The 15,873-nt window shown below is 43.9% G+C and overlaps 1 protein-coding gene and 1 long non-coding RNA gene across 4 annotated transcripts in view; both read right to left on the bottom strand.

Moving 5' to 3' along the window:
- The window catches only part of LOC117648003, a 68,256-nt gene extending 56,774 nt beyond the window's left edge, over nt 1-11,482 (bottom strand). Inside the window, exons 1-3 of one of the 2 annotated variants that reach the window (XM_034390074.1) lie at nt 11,330-11,482; nt 10,653-10,925; nt 9,973-10,320 (exon numbers count right to left, since the gene is read on the bottom strand). In XM_034390074.1, coding sequence (XP_034245965.1) covers nt 10,066-10,320; nt 10,653-10,925; nt 11,330-11,380 — 579 coding nt within the window. In that variant the 5' untranslated portion in view covers nt 11,381-11,482 and the 3' untranslated portion in view covers nt 9,973-10,065. Of the gene's footprint in view, nt 1-9,972; nt 10,321-10,652; nt 10,926-11,329 lie in introns of those variants that run through there. The other variant, XM_034390075.1, reaches the window with a different exon arrangement.
- LOC117648004 lies at nt 5,371-6,922 on the bottom strand. Of its 2 annotated transcripts, none has more exons than XR_004587848.1 (4): nt 6,768-6,922; nt 6,440-6,583; nt 6,214-6,352; nt 5,371-5,474 (listed from the first exon to the last, which is right to left on the bottom strand). It is a non-coding gene; the product is annotated as an uncharacterized LOC117648004 (long non-coding RNA). The 2 variants fall into 2 exon arrangements; XR_004587847.1 differs by having other exon boundaries at nt 6,440-6,586; nt 6,768-6,921.
- Nucleotides 11,483-15,873: the final 4,391 nt, after the last annotated feature.

Below are 15,873 nucleotides of genomic sequence, written 5' to 3'. Positions count from 1 at the left end.
AGCCTTATCCTTCGGAAAACTCGGAATTTTTGGCCGCCTCGGCACGCAAAACGTCAGTCTCTAGCTGCCCTCCAAGGGCACGCATCGCGTTTGCCTTGCGTCAAGTCCACTCGCTCGGCGCGCTGAAGCCATGTCCCCTCCTCGCGCTGCAGCCTTGCGCACCCTTTGTGCTGGAACGAGCCAGTTGGAGGGAAAGAAGTGTGTTTTAGTTTGAAAATTTTTTTGGCTGATGACCGTTTAGGACGCTAGTGACTCTACGCTTGCTGTTCTGTGTGCATCCCCCAACACAAAAGGGGCGGGCGGTGCGAGGGCGAGAGGTTTTCATAATTCGCCTTTCCCCGTGCACTCTCGTCCCAAAAGTGCTTCCATGGGAAAATTATTTTTATCCTACATATCAACTATTTGATTACTAGTAAGTCAAATCCGGTGCCAAGTTTGCTGCCAAAAAAGTGGCACGCCGTTTTGAATGCTAAACATTGGCAAGCCCTGACCTGAAATCTTCCAGTTTGCCCAAACGCGCTTCGGCCGCCAGCAATCCCCAAATTTTAGCGAACTCGGAAGTATTTCGGGTCCAGGCTTGCCAATTTTCAACATTCAAAACGGCTTGTCAAGTGCACCGGCTTTGCAGTGTTGCCTGCACTGCACTTGCAGAGGGAGGGGAGGGGATTCCGAAGGAGGAGAGGGGTTTCGGGAGGGAGGGGAAGGGTGGGGGGCGGGGGGGAGCAGCCCGCCCTGCTCGCCCGCCTTGCTTCGGGTTAGTCCAAAAAGAGTCCAAATCTAGTCGTCGGAAAACACCCGAAACTTTGCCGGATTTCTAACATTCTGGATGTCAGCCGGACCAGTCCGGTGGAACCGTTTTCGGACATAGCCCCCGCTCGGGCTTTTTTTGGAGCCTTTCTTTTTCATATGGGACAGTAAATTTTTCTGCTTGATCATAACTGTAGTTGCAGAAAATATTATCAACAGACCACTTTTCTGTAAGGTTGCTGATTATTTTTTCTGTACTTACAATCAAAAGGACTACAATTGCAGAAAAATAATTAAACTGTAGGTTTACTGAAAAAATGTCCGGGAGTGTCGGAGAGTGACCTTTTTTGTCTTGCCCCCAAATTTGGGGGCCAAAAAAATTCCCCGACCCCCCGGGAAAAATTTTTGCGACCCCCGCGACCCCAACCCCCAAAAATCCCCCCCCCCCCCAAAAAAAAAAAAAATATAAATAACAAGCCATTTTTGAAAAAAAATTATATAAACTTCTGAAAAAGAAAAATAGACATTTCTATATCAGGTTTATTGGGATCACAGTTACGATCAGTGGCTGCCTTGGGCCTGCACTTTGGAGACTATCTTGGAGAAGCGCGGTTCGGAATTCCTCGCCACCCGTAGGTCACTCTCCACCTCAAGGCGGTTCCTATGTTTGTCCTTAATGCAGATCATATCTGAAAATGTCGACTCTGCTAAGTAGGTGGTTGCAAATGGCAGCAGAACCCGGATGGCTGCGGCAGAGACCCTTCCGAGAAGGATTTTCCCGCTTGCTCGCTCACGGTGCTTGCAGACCGCCAAACGTCCGTGCAGCGACAAACAAGCAGTGGGTTTTCCAGTTTCCGCGAATTTAAGTTCTCGGCAGTGCTTGGCCTGGCGGCCAGCCGGGAACTCCCCGCGACCCCAGGCGACCCCGGCCACCTCGCCGCGACCCCACAAAAATTTTTCGCGACCCCAAGGTTGAGAACCGCTGCCCTATGCTAATGCATGGGAATGGGGAGGCTTTGCACTTCATGTGCAGTGCTTTTGCATTGCACCAATTGACGGTATACTCATAGCGTTTGGATTCTCAGTACAGTCTCAAAGTCTTCTTTTGAAGATTCCCTACTACACAAGGTAGGTTTACGCCAGACCGCGTCTTGTCGTAACAGGCTTCGCGATGTCTCGCTGCCTGTTCCTCCAATCCGCGCCTGGCGTACCTACCTTGGCCTGCGGCGCTAGCCTGCCTTCGGCAGGCAATGGCTTGTCCGTCGTCGGTTACTTCTAACTGGTTTCTTTCTGGGGGGCTCCGCCCCTTAGACTAGACACCCCTTCATTCTAGGTAGAGATGCTTCAGATAACACGATCTTGACCCTTGGAACTTTTTAACTTGTTGAGGCTGGGGGGCTCGGCCCCCCAGACCCCCTTTCTTCAAGACAGAAGTAATGTGCCTGCGGAAAACTCGATTTTTCGCCGTTTTTATGTGTTTTTCGGCTATAAAAACTGAACCAGTTGAGCTAGGATGGTCAAATTTCGCGTGTGCTGAGCCAAGGACATACCCAAAAAGTGTGCAAAATCTCACCGAGATCGGCCGAGCCGTTCAGGAGGAGTAGTGCGGACACACACGCATACACGCACGCAGACAGGAAAAACTTTTCAACCCCACCTGAGTAACGGGCTTCGCTATCGCTCAGCCAATGAGGGTGATGCAGCTAAATTTGTAACTTACCTTTGCCAATTCATTGTTCCTTATAGATATTTGGAGTGCAATAGCTACAATCGGACTCACTTCACCTCTCCAACTTCAACGGGTTAGATGCCGTGAGCGAAGATCCGCTCCACCGATCAGTTTCAAAATTCCGGACTTAAGGAAAACGCGTTTCTATCACTCTATCTATCTAGGACTCTAGGCAACGACGAAGGCAGCGTCTTCTGCGGCGGTGCGCCCAAGGTGGGCCGGTGAAGCCCGTTCCTGTTGCATGTGGTACTGTCATTCAAATCGGAAGCCATCCACTTGACGCAGCCTATTGTTGACATTGGTTAACAATCTTTTTGCGACCTCATTTCATGAATGAAATTTGACTATGTTATGCCGTAGGTTTCAACTGAACGCTTTTTTATGTAACCAAAGCTTGAATAAAAGTAATTTGAAAAATCATCTCTTGTGCCTCGCAGACAAAGTATACCCGTGGTCAGCTTTGGTGAACAGTTCATGTTGTAGAGGCGGAAGAAAGGGGGGACAGTTAAATTAGAGAACGGTAAATACCCATTATTTACTCAATTTTAATTTTGTACGCAAATGAAAAAAAAAACCCCTTTTTTCAATTTTTTAGAGTTCCCCCCCTTTTTCCCCCTTTTCTTCTGTCTACAACATGAGTTGTTCAAAATTTTTAACAGAAGAAACATAGACTTGTACACACGATTGATTTGGTCTAGCCTTTCAAGTGAAGTTCATTAACTCATGTGTGGTCTAGCCCTTAGTTTTAAATAGTATAGAGGGTAGGCAACCCAAGCACGCACATGCGCACTCTGGCCTGCGGTTCACTGAGAATCCAAACGCTATGAGTCAATGGGTGCAATGCAAAAGCATTGCACATGAAGTGCAATGCCTCCCCATCGCCATCCATTAGCATACGGCATTTTCGGGATGCATTGCACGTGAGGTGCAATATGGCTATCGCATTGCACGTGTGGTGCGATATGTCAGCTGCATTGCACCATACGTGCTATACTCATAGCGTTTGGGAAACGCAGTGTTGCCTATCCGAGCTTCACATGCGCTCCTGGCGGGTGGTTTTCCTTCGCACGCCGAGCGGGGAAGTCGATGTTGACCAGAACAGACGGCTGCGCAGCGCAGGCAAAAACCCCCACCACCACCCCCACCTTTAAAAACGCGATTTGGTGATTTTTCAAAAATTTTTTTTCGCGATTTTTCAGATCCTATGGGCGGGCCCACCAACCCTTTAAGGGTTTTGTTCCACTATGTTAGGAGATCATTTGGTAAAAGTTAGGTCGAAATCAAAGATGAGCTTTTTTTGGGAATGTAATTTTTCGAAAAAATATGACGAAAAATAAAAATTTTGGCATCAAAACTTCACCCAATCGTCTCGAAACCGTTTTCATCGTGTTCCCCAGCTCTTTTTACGTAAAAAACACTGTGGAAAAAAATCCAAAAAAATCTGCCAGAACAGAGGAAATTTAAAAAAAAATCATGTTTTTTGACTAAAGTTTAAACTTTGATATCCGCCCCCCAAAGGGGGTGAGATATCGCAAAACCCTTTGGCGGGGGGTCTTTTTAGGGATAAAACCCCCCCCCAAAAAAAAGGTTTTTCATCAAAATCGGAGAAAATAAATTCCCAAACGTTCTTTGGGTTTTGGCATGGAATCGCCCCGTTAATTTATTACCAGTTTTCACTGTAGGTCAACTCACAGCGTTTACTGTGATCTGCTCACGCGATTCACTGTGATTTTTGTTCACGGTGTTCACTGTGATCTGGTCTACAGTAATCACTGTGATTTGAGGGCCGCTGAGCATCAAAGTACTGCAAATCAGGCCCCAATTCACGGCGTTTACTGTGGCCAGATCACAGTGATCACGGTAACCGAGATCACAATGAACCCCCGTAAACTAGTTCACAGCAAACGCCGTGAATTGCATAACAGCAAACATTGGTAAAAAATTAAGGCTTTTGACAGGACAAATTTTGTGGAGTGCACCGAAACCGGGGGTTTTTGGTTAAAGGATTTTTCCCACGCTCGCCGTAAAGCGGGTTTATTTAGAACTGTTTGACCAAAACTATACCCAATCGCAAAACAGATGTTGGCTCTGTACGCCATACCCATTGACTTTGCTCGAAAAACATTTGACCCCGGGAAAGCGGAAGAAGAAAAAAACCGACTTGTCTCCAAATTGACTTTTTACCCGGGTGGAAGGATCTGTAGTTTGCACTATAACAATATTCTACTGTTTTTTTGTGTTACTGACTCTAGTTAAAACTAACATATTAATTCAGTTAAAATAATGTTTAACTATTGCTGGAGTGCAAAAGAGTGAAGCCCAAAGTACAGTTAAACTGTAGAAAAAGTACCAGTTATTTCGGACAACTATAGTTTTTGGCTACTATAGTTTTGGACAACTGCATTTTACGGCAGTTCCCTTCTCAGTTCTCCCCTTGTTCTCACTGCAGTTCTAGTACATTTTTAAGTTGACTTTTAAGAATAATATCACTGTTTCAAAACTACTTTTCCAACAAAATTTAAAATTTTCTAAATCCACCTGCATACTGCGCAACAGTAAATTTTGCAAAACTTCCAAGTTCTGCAAAATATACTGCTGCGCAGCCTGCAAGTGGATTTAGCAATTTAAATTAGTCAAAAAAGTTTTTTTGAACACTGTGATAAATGACAAAAAATGTTGAAGCAAAGGTTTTCTTGAACAAACACTCTGGTGAATAACATACAATTTTTAATGAACAACAGAGCGGGCCATACAAAACATTCGAAACACAATTTTCTTCATAAATTCCCCTTTTTCAATTATGTAGTTGGTTATCTGCAATGAAACAAAAGCAAGGCATGGATAAGTTAATGCAAGTCTGGCAAACTGATTGGGAATTTGACACGGATTAATTATTTCCCCAAAAGTCAAGTCCAGTTTCATGGTGAAGAATGCCATTCTCAAGTCTCCAGCCAAGCAACATGCAATCTTATATTTGTCAGTGAGTGTGTTACAGCATCTGTTTGATAGGGAAAAAAAGAAACAAATAAATAACTGGCAAAGAAAGGGAGAAGAAGTTCTGTATAACAAATATTTAGTCTTACAAATAAATTCATTCCACAGTTAACTACGTTTTCAAAATGAGGCTGTTGCCACTTGCCAAATCCAGTCGAATAGGCTGCAGATGTGCTAGTACTTGTCGTTTACTTAAAAAAATAGATTTCGCTTAGAAAAAGAAGGGAAAAGGTTTATCTCTCCTTTGCTGTCTTTCACAACCCAGAATCTACAGACTAAGGCATTTTCACAGCACTGCAGTCATTACAAAATCATGAGCACATCTACCAATTATTTTAAAAAATAGCTATGTAAAACTTCTTGTTGTTGGTAATATATTTTCATTAGAAAATTTACCAGAGAAGTATTTTAATGATTGTGTAATTTCATAACTTCTACATCTGTCAACCAGAAGCGGAGAAAGAAAGTAAAGTCTAGTTTAACCAATTCCGTTCAAATAGTAAGCGCAAGATGTTTAATTTTATAAACGACAAATATTGGCACAATACAGTATCTTCGACTAAGTTTAAAGATAGCAGGTCTCTAAATTTTCAAATTGTAATCATTACTCTGGTCAACATTAAACAAACGTGCACAGAGGGGCCTCTCATAATGAAAACAATTCTCTTCACTAGGCCAGACCAGAAATAAAACTCCTGACACAGTTGAAGTTAAAAATTAAATGGAGATTCAAAAACACTCACCAAGCATCGGAAACGTTCAGCAGCCAACTCATGGTTACTCCAGGACAGATGTTAGAACACCAGTAGACAGATGTGAATGTGAAGCCACCCCCGGGCTGCTAAGTTGAAACCCGTAAATTGAACTTGAACGCCCAACATCCTACAAATTACAGAGAAAACTCAGATTACACAGAACCAAAGTTAAATTTTCAAAAAACAGATCTTAATAAAAATTTGATTTGCATACTTATTGGTCCATAGGAATCCGTAAACAGTTCGTAGCATCATTGCAGTTGCTTGGAGTTCTGGGACAGTTGTGTACAGAGCAGGAGGTTAAGTCAGACCAGACCTGTCGCGTCGCTGCCGCCCGTCGCCGTCACGGTGAGCACGACTGCTGAAATAATGAACATTTGCGTCACTAAGAGAGTTTTTCTCTGTAAAACTAACAACGCACTCGCACTAATAATAAGAAGTATTGAGCTACAGAGAATGTGCTGAGAATACACACAGAACACTGGACGACTTTGCACTGGAACCACAACTGAAACTGATACAATTTCAAACCAAAAACCTACCTCCTCTGTGATAATAGCACTTCCAAACTGACATGGTAACCACCGTGATGTTTGCGGCCCAGACTTTTTCAGTAAACACTAAAACGTTTGGCTGACGACACGAACATGAAAGCTGAAGACGCCATCTTGGAGCGACTGCCGCTCGCTCGTCTCGGCCGGCGGCGCCAGTGTCGCCGGGTGCTCCGAATCGCCGAGAGGGGCGCTGCAATCGCCAAAACGCGCCACGGGCTCCCCCAATCGCCAAAAATCGACGCAAAAATCGCCAATCTTATGGGCATTAACACTCGAATGTTTACAAGCCACAGCCAGAATCCCACCACTCTAAGCTCACTTCGACAAATATCGCCACAAAAATCAGCGAGTCGACACCGTCATTTGTTTCGGAACCGTGAAGTCCGACTCGTTCGGCTCCCGAGCGCGCCAATGTTCGGTTCGGTGTTCCCGAAGGTCCGTCGGAAACTGGAGAGACATGTGGATATGAGTTTAGCCACACAAAGGAACTCTTACCCATAAATTAAGATACAAGTATTAAAAAAAAAATTTTTTTTTTATTTTAAATTTTCAATGACCTTACTTTTTTTTCATACTTAGCTCAAATTTTTTAGAAATTTAGATATTTGGACCCTTTTGTTGTCATACAGAACTGAAGATGAACTTCAGTGCAAGGTGTTCTTTAAGAATGTATCCCCGCATTGCTCTTATTTACACTTTTTACTGAGTCTTCACTACTTTCAGAAATACTTTCGAATCTGAACACATCAAATCAAAAGGGACTGCAGTAAAAATGTAGATTATTTTACAATTACGGAGTGCAGATCTTACTGTGATGACGCAAAAAAGTTAAATCTGTAGTTCTTAGTCACTTTTGGCTGCAGTTTCCCGGGCTACAGTTTTGTCTACAGTTCAAAAAAAAAGTCCCAAATACAGGTTACCTTATTATTTGCCTCTGGATGGTTTTTCATCATTAGACCAAATTGTTTGACCCAATTCCTAAAAGTTTAGGAGAAAATCCACATGAAAAATGGATATAAATCAACTTGGCCCCTTTTATGGTCTAAATTTTTTCGGAAAATGGAGGTAACTCAACCGAAGTCCACATAACTCCTTTGCACAAAATGGCGAAAGGAGATAACTCAACTTGTGTCTTTATGAATCTTACTCGCGACGCTCGGGGGGCTCCGCCCCCAGACCCCCGCACAAGTGGGGGGCATACCGAAGTATTTTTGTAAGTCCCTGGTGACCAGAGACAAATTTTTTAAGTAAATGTACTGCTTCTTTTGGGGGGTCTATTTAACTGCTTTAGACCATATATATATTTAAGCTACTATTACTGCCCAAGGAGATAGGTTCTTGATTGATATATAGGTTCTTGACTCGCGCTGCTCGCTGGGGGCTCCGCCCCCAGACCCCCGCATGTGTGGAGCGCGTGCCGAAGTATTTTCAGTAAGCCCGTGGTGACCAAAGGCAAATTTTTTAAGGAAGTAAATGTCCTGCTTCTTTGAAAGCTCTATTTAACCGCTTTTGACCATATAATAAGGCTACTTTTACTGCCCAAACAGATAGCTTGTATTGCATTGGCTACTGTGGCAGTCATTGGGTGCATACAAGGTCCGGAAAATATCGAAGACTGCTTTGACAAGGATAGAGGTGAAAGGAAAAAACCTTTGGTCTCTACGACCACTCCTTGACCGCAAACATTTCTTTGCGTGAGGAACTGAGTGAGTGAGTCAGTCAGTCAGTCGGATTGGGGCTATATAGATTCTTGATGATGATTGCCCAATTGCCGGTGGCGGGGTCCCGATTTCGGCACAGTTTCGGAAATTCTCGACCAGACCTACCGATGGGGCGATTAAAAATTTTAAGTCATTCGGTCCCCTTTTAGAAGATTAAGTAGGTTTGCTCAAAAACAGTGAAAAATTTTCAACTTTTGAGATTTTTCTCAATTTTCCCATTAAATTAGGAATCGAATGGAAAAACCCGCAGGTCTCTACGACCACTCCTACCCCAAACATTATTATGAGTGAGTGAGTCAGTCAGTCGGATTGGGGCTATATAGGTTCTTGATTGATGAGTGAGGGAGTCAGTCAGTCGGATTTTGGGGCTTTATAGGTTCTTGATGACAATTGATGATTGATTTTGAGTATGTTGCCGGTGACGGGGACCCGATTGCGGCCCAGTTTCGGAAATGTCTCGACCAGACCTACCGATGGGGCGAATAAAAATTTTTAGTCGGTCGGTCCCCTTTTTTGAAGATTGAGTGGATTTTGTAGAATTTAGGCCTATTTAATCGTTTTTGAGGATGTTGCCGGTGACGGGGACCCGATTGCGGCCCAGTTTCGGAAATGTCTCGACCAGACCTACCGATGGGGCGAATAAAATTTTTTAGTCGGTCGGTCCCCTTTTTTGAAGATTGAGTGGATTTTGTTGAATTTAGGCCTATTTAGTCGTTTTTGAGGATGTTGCCGGTGACGGGGACCCGATTGCGGCACAGTTTCGGAAATGTCTCGACCAGACCTACCGATGGGGCGAATAAAAATTTTTAGTCGGTCGGTCCCGTTTTTTGAAGATTGAGTGGATTTTGTTGAATTTAGGCCTATTTAATCGTTTTTTGAGGATGTTGCCAGTGACGGAGACCCGATTGCGGCCCAGTTTCGGAAATGTCTCGACCAGACCTACCGATGAGGCGAATAAAAATTTTTAGTCGGTCGGTCCCCTTTTTTGAAGATTGAGTAGGTTTGCTCGGAAACGGTGAGAAATTTGTTCCCCTTTTCTGAAGATAAAGTAGGTTTTCTCGGAAACGGTGAGGAATTTTCAACTTTTGGGATTTTTCCCAATTTTCCCATAAAATTTGGAATTGAATGGAAAAAACCGCAAGTCTCTACGACCACTCCTTCACCCCAAACATTTCTATGAGTGAGTCAGTCAGTCGGATTGGGGCTTTATAGGTTCTTGATGATATAGGTTCTTCATTGATGATTTTGAGGATGTTGCCGGTGACGGGGACCCGATTACGGCACAGTTTCGGAAATGTCTCGACTAGACCTATCGATAGGGCGAATAAAAATTTTCAGTCGGTCGGTCCCCTTTTTTAAGATTGAGTGGGTTTGCTCGAAAACTGTGAGGAATTTTCAACTTTTGGGATGTTTTTCCATTTTTCCACAAAATTTGGAATCGAATGGAAAAAAACACATCACATCGAAACTTATCCTTTGCGGGCCAAAAATGAATGGAACCAATTTTACTCTGCATAACATCAATTAATTGCATCACGTCACAGATAAGAGAAACCCTTTGGAAATCACAGGGGCTGTGCAAGGGACGCGGCGATGCACGTCTGGGCCTGGGCCACGACCGCGGCGGAGATCTTCTTGCCCTCGAGGCAGGGCACGATGAAGTCGACGAGGGTCTCCTTGGGGTAGCCCTCGTCCGCATGGCCCAGGGCGTGGTTGCGGCAGTCCGAGGCGGGATCCGCGTACGGGGTCTCGGGGATGGAGGACAGGCACACCTCGATGCGGCTGCTGATCTCGTCGCGCTGCTCGGCGGAGTAGTCGGCCTGCAAATGCCGTTCAAATCAACTCACAGTGGTCTCGTCCGACAAATAGTCAATATTTTAAAAATTCACTCAGATTCCAAACGCTATGAATGTAGCACGTATGGTGCAATGCGCTGAGATATCGCACTACACGTGCAATGCCACAGCCATATTGCACCTTAGGTGCAATGCTTACCAAAACTGCCCTATGCCAATGCATAGGAAAGTGGGGCATTGCACCAATTGACGCTATACTCATAGCGTTTGGATTCTCAGTGTTCTGACTGAATAACCGTTCGGCGTGACACTGAAACCCTGACGTCACCACTGGAGAGCTGTTGCAACGAACGCACCTCTTCGAGTGCGGGCTTGAGAGGCACGGCCATGGAGTCCACGAGGCACTCCTCCACGGTGGCCACAGTGTCGTTGGGAACATTCCTCTCCTTCAGGCACGAAGCAACGTCAGCGGGCACCATGTCCTGGGCGAGGCCGCCCACCAGGCTCCAGCGGGTCTCCATCAGGCACATGCCGGCGGGGAGTTCGAAGCTGCTCTGGTCCTTGACGGGCTTGAGGCACACCTCGATGCGCTCGGCCATCTCGTATATCTGGTTGAAGGCGTAGTCGTCCTGCTCAAAATGGAGGGACACCAGTCCAATAAACGGTACAACGGAATTATATCTTAACAAATAGAGACAAAAAAGGAGTAAAAATGTTACTAAAGAAAAATCTTTCAAGAGTGTTTTGGCGCTCAAAATAATGAACATTTTGCAGTGACTTGCTGTTGCGTGAGCTGCATTGATGACCCACCGAAAGTCACCATGTGAGAACGTCACAAACATTTTCTCGCTCGAGACTGGTAAACATTCGTTTTGTAAGGCAGCTTTGTGAAGCTGCTAAACTAGACCAACTACATAAATCGACCGACAATCTCTGAGGGCTAGATTTTCACATGTTATCGTTAAGATTCTGAGGCAAGCATTCAGAACGTAGCTCAATCGTGATTTTGTGGCAACTGCAGCAAAGTACTCACTGCGAAGGCGGCCGCCACCAGGCCCACGACAAGGAGAAGGGAACGGATCATGTTGCTGCGGTGTCAAGTCGAAGCTGATTGAGTGGACGGCATTCATTTGTATTTAAAGGAAACGGGCGCGACGATTACGAATGGGATGTGTTACCAGTTGGCGTGGTTTCCATTTCAAGGAATCGTGCTTGTGGTGGCATTTGAACGCCCTGAGCACACATGGAGGCAAACAAAAGCGATGCCGCAGACCGCGGTAACTTGAGACACGGCATCAAAGTCGTTAGGCATCTCATGTTACGTCGGTTTGCGATGCGCGCGATGGTGCTAAACTGGCTCACTGCTCTTCTTGTTTTCTTTGTGGCAATAAAAGGGTTTTCTCGGTAATCGAGCCACTTGCGCCACGTGTTTTACCTCGTCACTGCACAGTAGGCCAGAAGACCAGCATACACTGTTAAAACAAGGTAGGTTTACGCCAGACCGCGTCTTGTCGTAACAGGCTTCGCGATGTGTCGCTGCCTGTTCCTCCAATCCGCGCCTGGCGTACCTACCTTGGCCTGCGGCGCTAGGCTGCCTTCGGCAGACAATGCTTGCCCACCATCAGTTACTTCTAACTGTTGCATGCTGGGGGGCTCCGCCCCCCAGACCCCCCTACATTCTAGGTAGAGGTGCTTCATCTACAAATTACACGATCTTGACCCTTGTAACTTTTCAACTTTTTGAGGCTGGGGGGCTCCGCCCCCCAGACCCCCCTTTCATCCAGACAGGAGAGGTCTACCGACAGAAAACTCGATTTTTCGCCGTTTTTAAGGTGTTTTTCGGCTATAAAAACTGAACCAGTTGAGCTAGGATGGTGAAATTTCGCGTGTGCCGAGCCAAGAACATACCTAATAACCCTGCGAAATCTCAGCCAGATCGGCCGAGCCGTTCAGGAGGAGTAGTGTACACACACACACACACAGACAGACACACAGACAGACAAAACTTTTCAACCGCACTGGAGTAACTGGCTTCGCTATCGCTCAGCCAATTAATCGTAAAGTTACGAAGAAATTGAAAACAATAGTTCCGTAAACTTACGACCCTAAGTCGTTCTAGGGAGAACGAATAAAGAACCGTTCACAAACAACAAATGTCATCTACTATCAATACGGATAAATCATCGTTCCAATAGGATCAGTTCGTAGAAATACAATGGAACCATATCAAAACGAACAAATCGTTAAGGGGGGCCCTGGTGAAAAAACGACCAAAATTGCCAAAAATAGTATTTTTAAAGTTCATAGATAAAAATGTGCATAGAAGGTTTCAGATTCAACAGGTTTAACACCTTTAAACTATGTGGGTAGTTCCTTCATCATTTGGAAAGAAATAACATTGAGATCAGTTGTCGTTGGCTTATACTCTTAACTTCACAGCTTTGCTCAGTCGACAAAAAATTTTGTCGTAGAAAGACTTCCTGCGTTCCTGGTTGACACCTATATGAGTCGTCTTGCGTGGACTCTATTCATTGATGACTTATCGACAAATTTTAGTGACGGAATCTTGATATCAGCCCTACTTTTTTCAACACACACCTAAAAGTTTCAAAAAAAGGCAAAAAATTCAATTTTTTTCAATGTTAAAATTTGAAAATTGATATCTCAGGACAGAAGATGAAATTGAAAATTCCGTCACTAAAATCTCTTCTTAACATCTTAAGGATAACCCAAAAAAATTTTCAAGACTTTCCGTTCTAATGAAAGACGCAGGAAGATTTTTCCCAACGCTCTAAAAAACACTAAAAAGCCACTTTTCTCAGAGACCGTTCAACATTTTGGATTGAATTTTGTTTTATGAACTCACCATAATGAACCTAATAATCAAGCAAAGTTTCAACTTTCTGGGATTATTTTAAAGCCTACTTGAAAGTTTCACCAGGGTCCCCCCTTAAGAAACGATATGCCTTTAAAAAACAAAATTAATGTCGTTCTTCAACGACATAATTTAACAAGAAGGAAAGACATCAAAGAATTGATATCACATGGGAGGGACTCGTTCTTTACAAAGCTAGATTGATGTGCCAGTCGCTGATCGTTACATGAATTGTCCTCTGACGATTTGTAATTTTGCATTTCAACGAACGCTTCCGGTTGGTTCTCCTCTCAGGCAGGGAACATCCATGCATCGCGATATTTCGAATTTACACTAGATTCCGTGAGTCCGTGCCAAAAACCTGCTTTTTCCATGACCAAAACCCTCAGAAGGACACATTTCTTAAAAAAATGAAACTTATTATTTCGTCTCTCATCTCCAACATAACCCATGCAACACCTGCCAAGAAATTTTCATTAGGAAGAAACCGCTAGCAGTTCTGAGACTATATCACGATTAGCGTGAAACGATGTTTCTTTATGACCGAATTTCTCAAAATTATCCATTGTCACTTGGAAAATACCCTCCTAGTTTTTTGTTGGCCAAAGATCTCTGGTCGTTGTCGTTGTTGTTTGCGTTCCAGTGGCGTTCTATATCAAAAGATGCAAACACTTGAAAAGAGGTTAGTTTCACATAATGCACTAAAAACGTCTCTCTTTCATGCTCATTTTCTCAGTATTTCTCATTGCAAGCAAAAAAAAAGTTCATTTACGATCTAGCGACTGGCACTCCATCTTTCATTTGATACCACTCTCATTTTCCCACATGCTGTCAGATCTGAGATGAAAGATGTCCCCCCAAAACTCATTTTTGAACACAATACTCGTTCTCTTCACATAGAGTTTTGTATGTTAGTGAGTGGTGTGTAAAGAACGAGTAAAAAACTCGTCTCAGATATAATGTTCCTAAAACCGAGAATAATTATTGAAATTGAGGAGTCTTGATTGTAGGGACTGCTTTGATAGCAGACTGAAAGTCACTCTTTCAGTCAAGAAATCAGTCAACCATGCAGTTCATGAAGTCATGGAGAAGCCCTCACATGAAATCACTTACAGTTTGAAAGCCTCGAGGTGTGATGTGACGGGTGAATGCGGCTAGGGGGAAAAGATTCATCCAAATCCATTCTGATGTTGTGCTGCTTTTCGCCAGGGCGTTCATCTTGTAGTCAGGTAAAATCCTTGTTCACTGTTCACTTCACTGGAAGTTCTGCCACAGAACTTCCGTCCCCAAAATGTGTCATGGCATAATAAACAGCGGTGGGACATCACGTAAGTCACTTAAGTCCAAGTCCAAGTACACAACAACAGTCCTTTAGAACGCGAAGAGAAACGAAGGCCTATCTTCTGAAACTTGTGTGCCAAAACTTCAAAACCAACTACAAAGTTCGAAAACAAACAACAGTCGAAAGCCGAAAATCATCTGATTGAGTGTGAATAATGATTCGGTTCAGTAACCAATAGGAGCCGGGGGCGTGACGTCATCACCTTTCTGCTCGTCCTCCGCTCGCACTGGGGACTTTGTTTACATTTGCCGGGGTGAGTTTTGCCAGTTTCCTTCGCGATTCTGACAGTTTGCTTCCCTCTTCGCCTGCCAATGAGCTTTCTCAACCTCGTTTTTGCACGCCAAATCTAGATATCGCTCGTGTTGCGTTCGCTTTTTAATACCACTCAACATTGCGTTTTGCCATAACCTTCCTTTGTCGTTGAGCCTGTTGCGAGCCGATTCGATACTTTTTGCTTTTGCAAAACTGCAGGCTGTTTGTGACATTTTCTGCTTTGATCCGACAATGACGTGCTCTGTTTGTGTGTTCCAGGTCGCGAATCCTGTCGCTGTTGTAGCCAATGCTTAGCCAGGATGTTTGAGACTGTCCTTGGATGCAGAGCCTCAGGGAATCAGCTGCTATAGCATCAGTTTCCACTCGAGATAACCTGCTGTTTCCATCTAAAAGGTAAATGACCAGAAAAGGAATGTGGACAGCAACAACTACCTTATTTTCCAAATATCTTGTCATGTGAAACATGTTTACCCTCAACTCGATGCCTCAACTCTTTACACGAGATGGCTGGACTCTTTTGATCATCGTTGTTTTGCTAAGTCTTCAATAACAACCTGCCGTCATTCTTTAACTCTCTGATATCTCAGATCACCCACCCAACCCTTTGAACTCTCCTTCTGTTTCTGTCTAAAATGTATTAATTGTCATTTTTTTCATAATCATGTCCCTCTTGGTTTGCTTTCCTTCACTTTCTTTTGCTTTGCAGGGACGCCTTTCCTACCAGCCCTCCACTGCTTCACTGCCCATCTCTATCAATGGAAGTAATTTCTCAAGCCTTGCTCGCAGCCTCAGTCTTCAAGTGTTTGGTTAAGCATGAGACCTATCTTGATTAATGTCTTCTCAATTGTGATTTTCTGTGCTTCTAATATGTTGTGAATAAAATAGTGAAGCCTGTTGTTAACTGTTTTTTTTTCAGTAAGAGTAATCAATTTAGTTTTTGCATAAAATCATTCTTAAAAATTTGTGCAGCATATCAATACATTTGGAGCAAGAGAAAAATTTGAAAAGAAACGCTAGGTGGAGGTTACTCATGCTTAAGTAAAGCATTATTCTTAAAAAAAAAAAAAAATTGAGCAATCTTTCACAA

This window comes from Thrips palmi, unplaced genomic scaffold (assembly GCF_012932325.1).
Source record: "Thrips palmi isolate BJ-2018 unplaced genomic scaffold, TpBJ-2018v1 HiC_scaffold_3, whole genome shotgun sequence".
Taxonomy (NCBI): Eukaryota; Metazoa; Arthropoda; class Insecta; order Thysanoptera; family Thripidae; genus Thrips; species Thrips palmi.
Note: the sequence above shows the minus strand (reverse complement) of the source record. Positions and strands in the feature narration are given on the sequence as shown.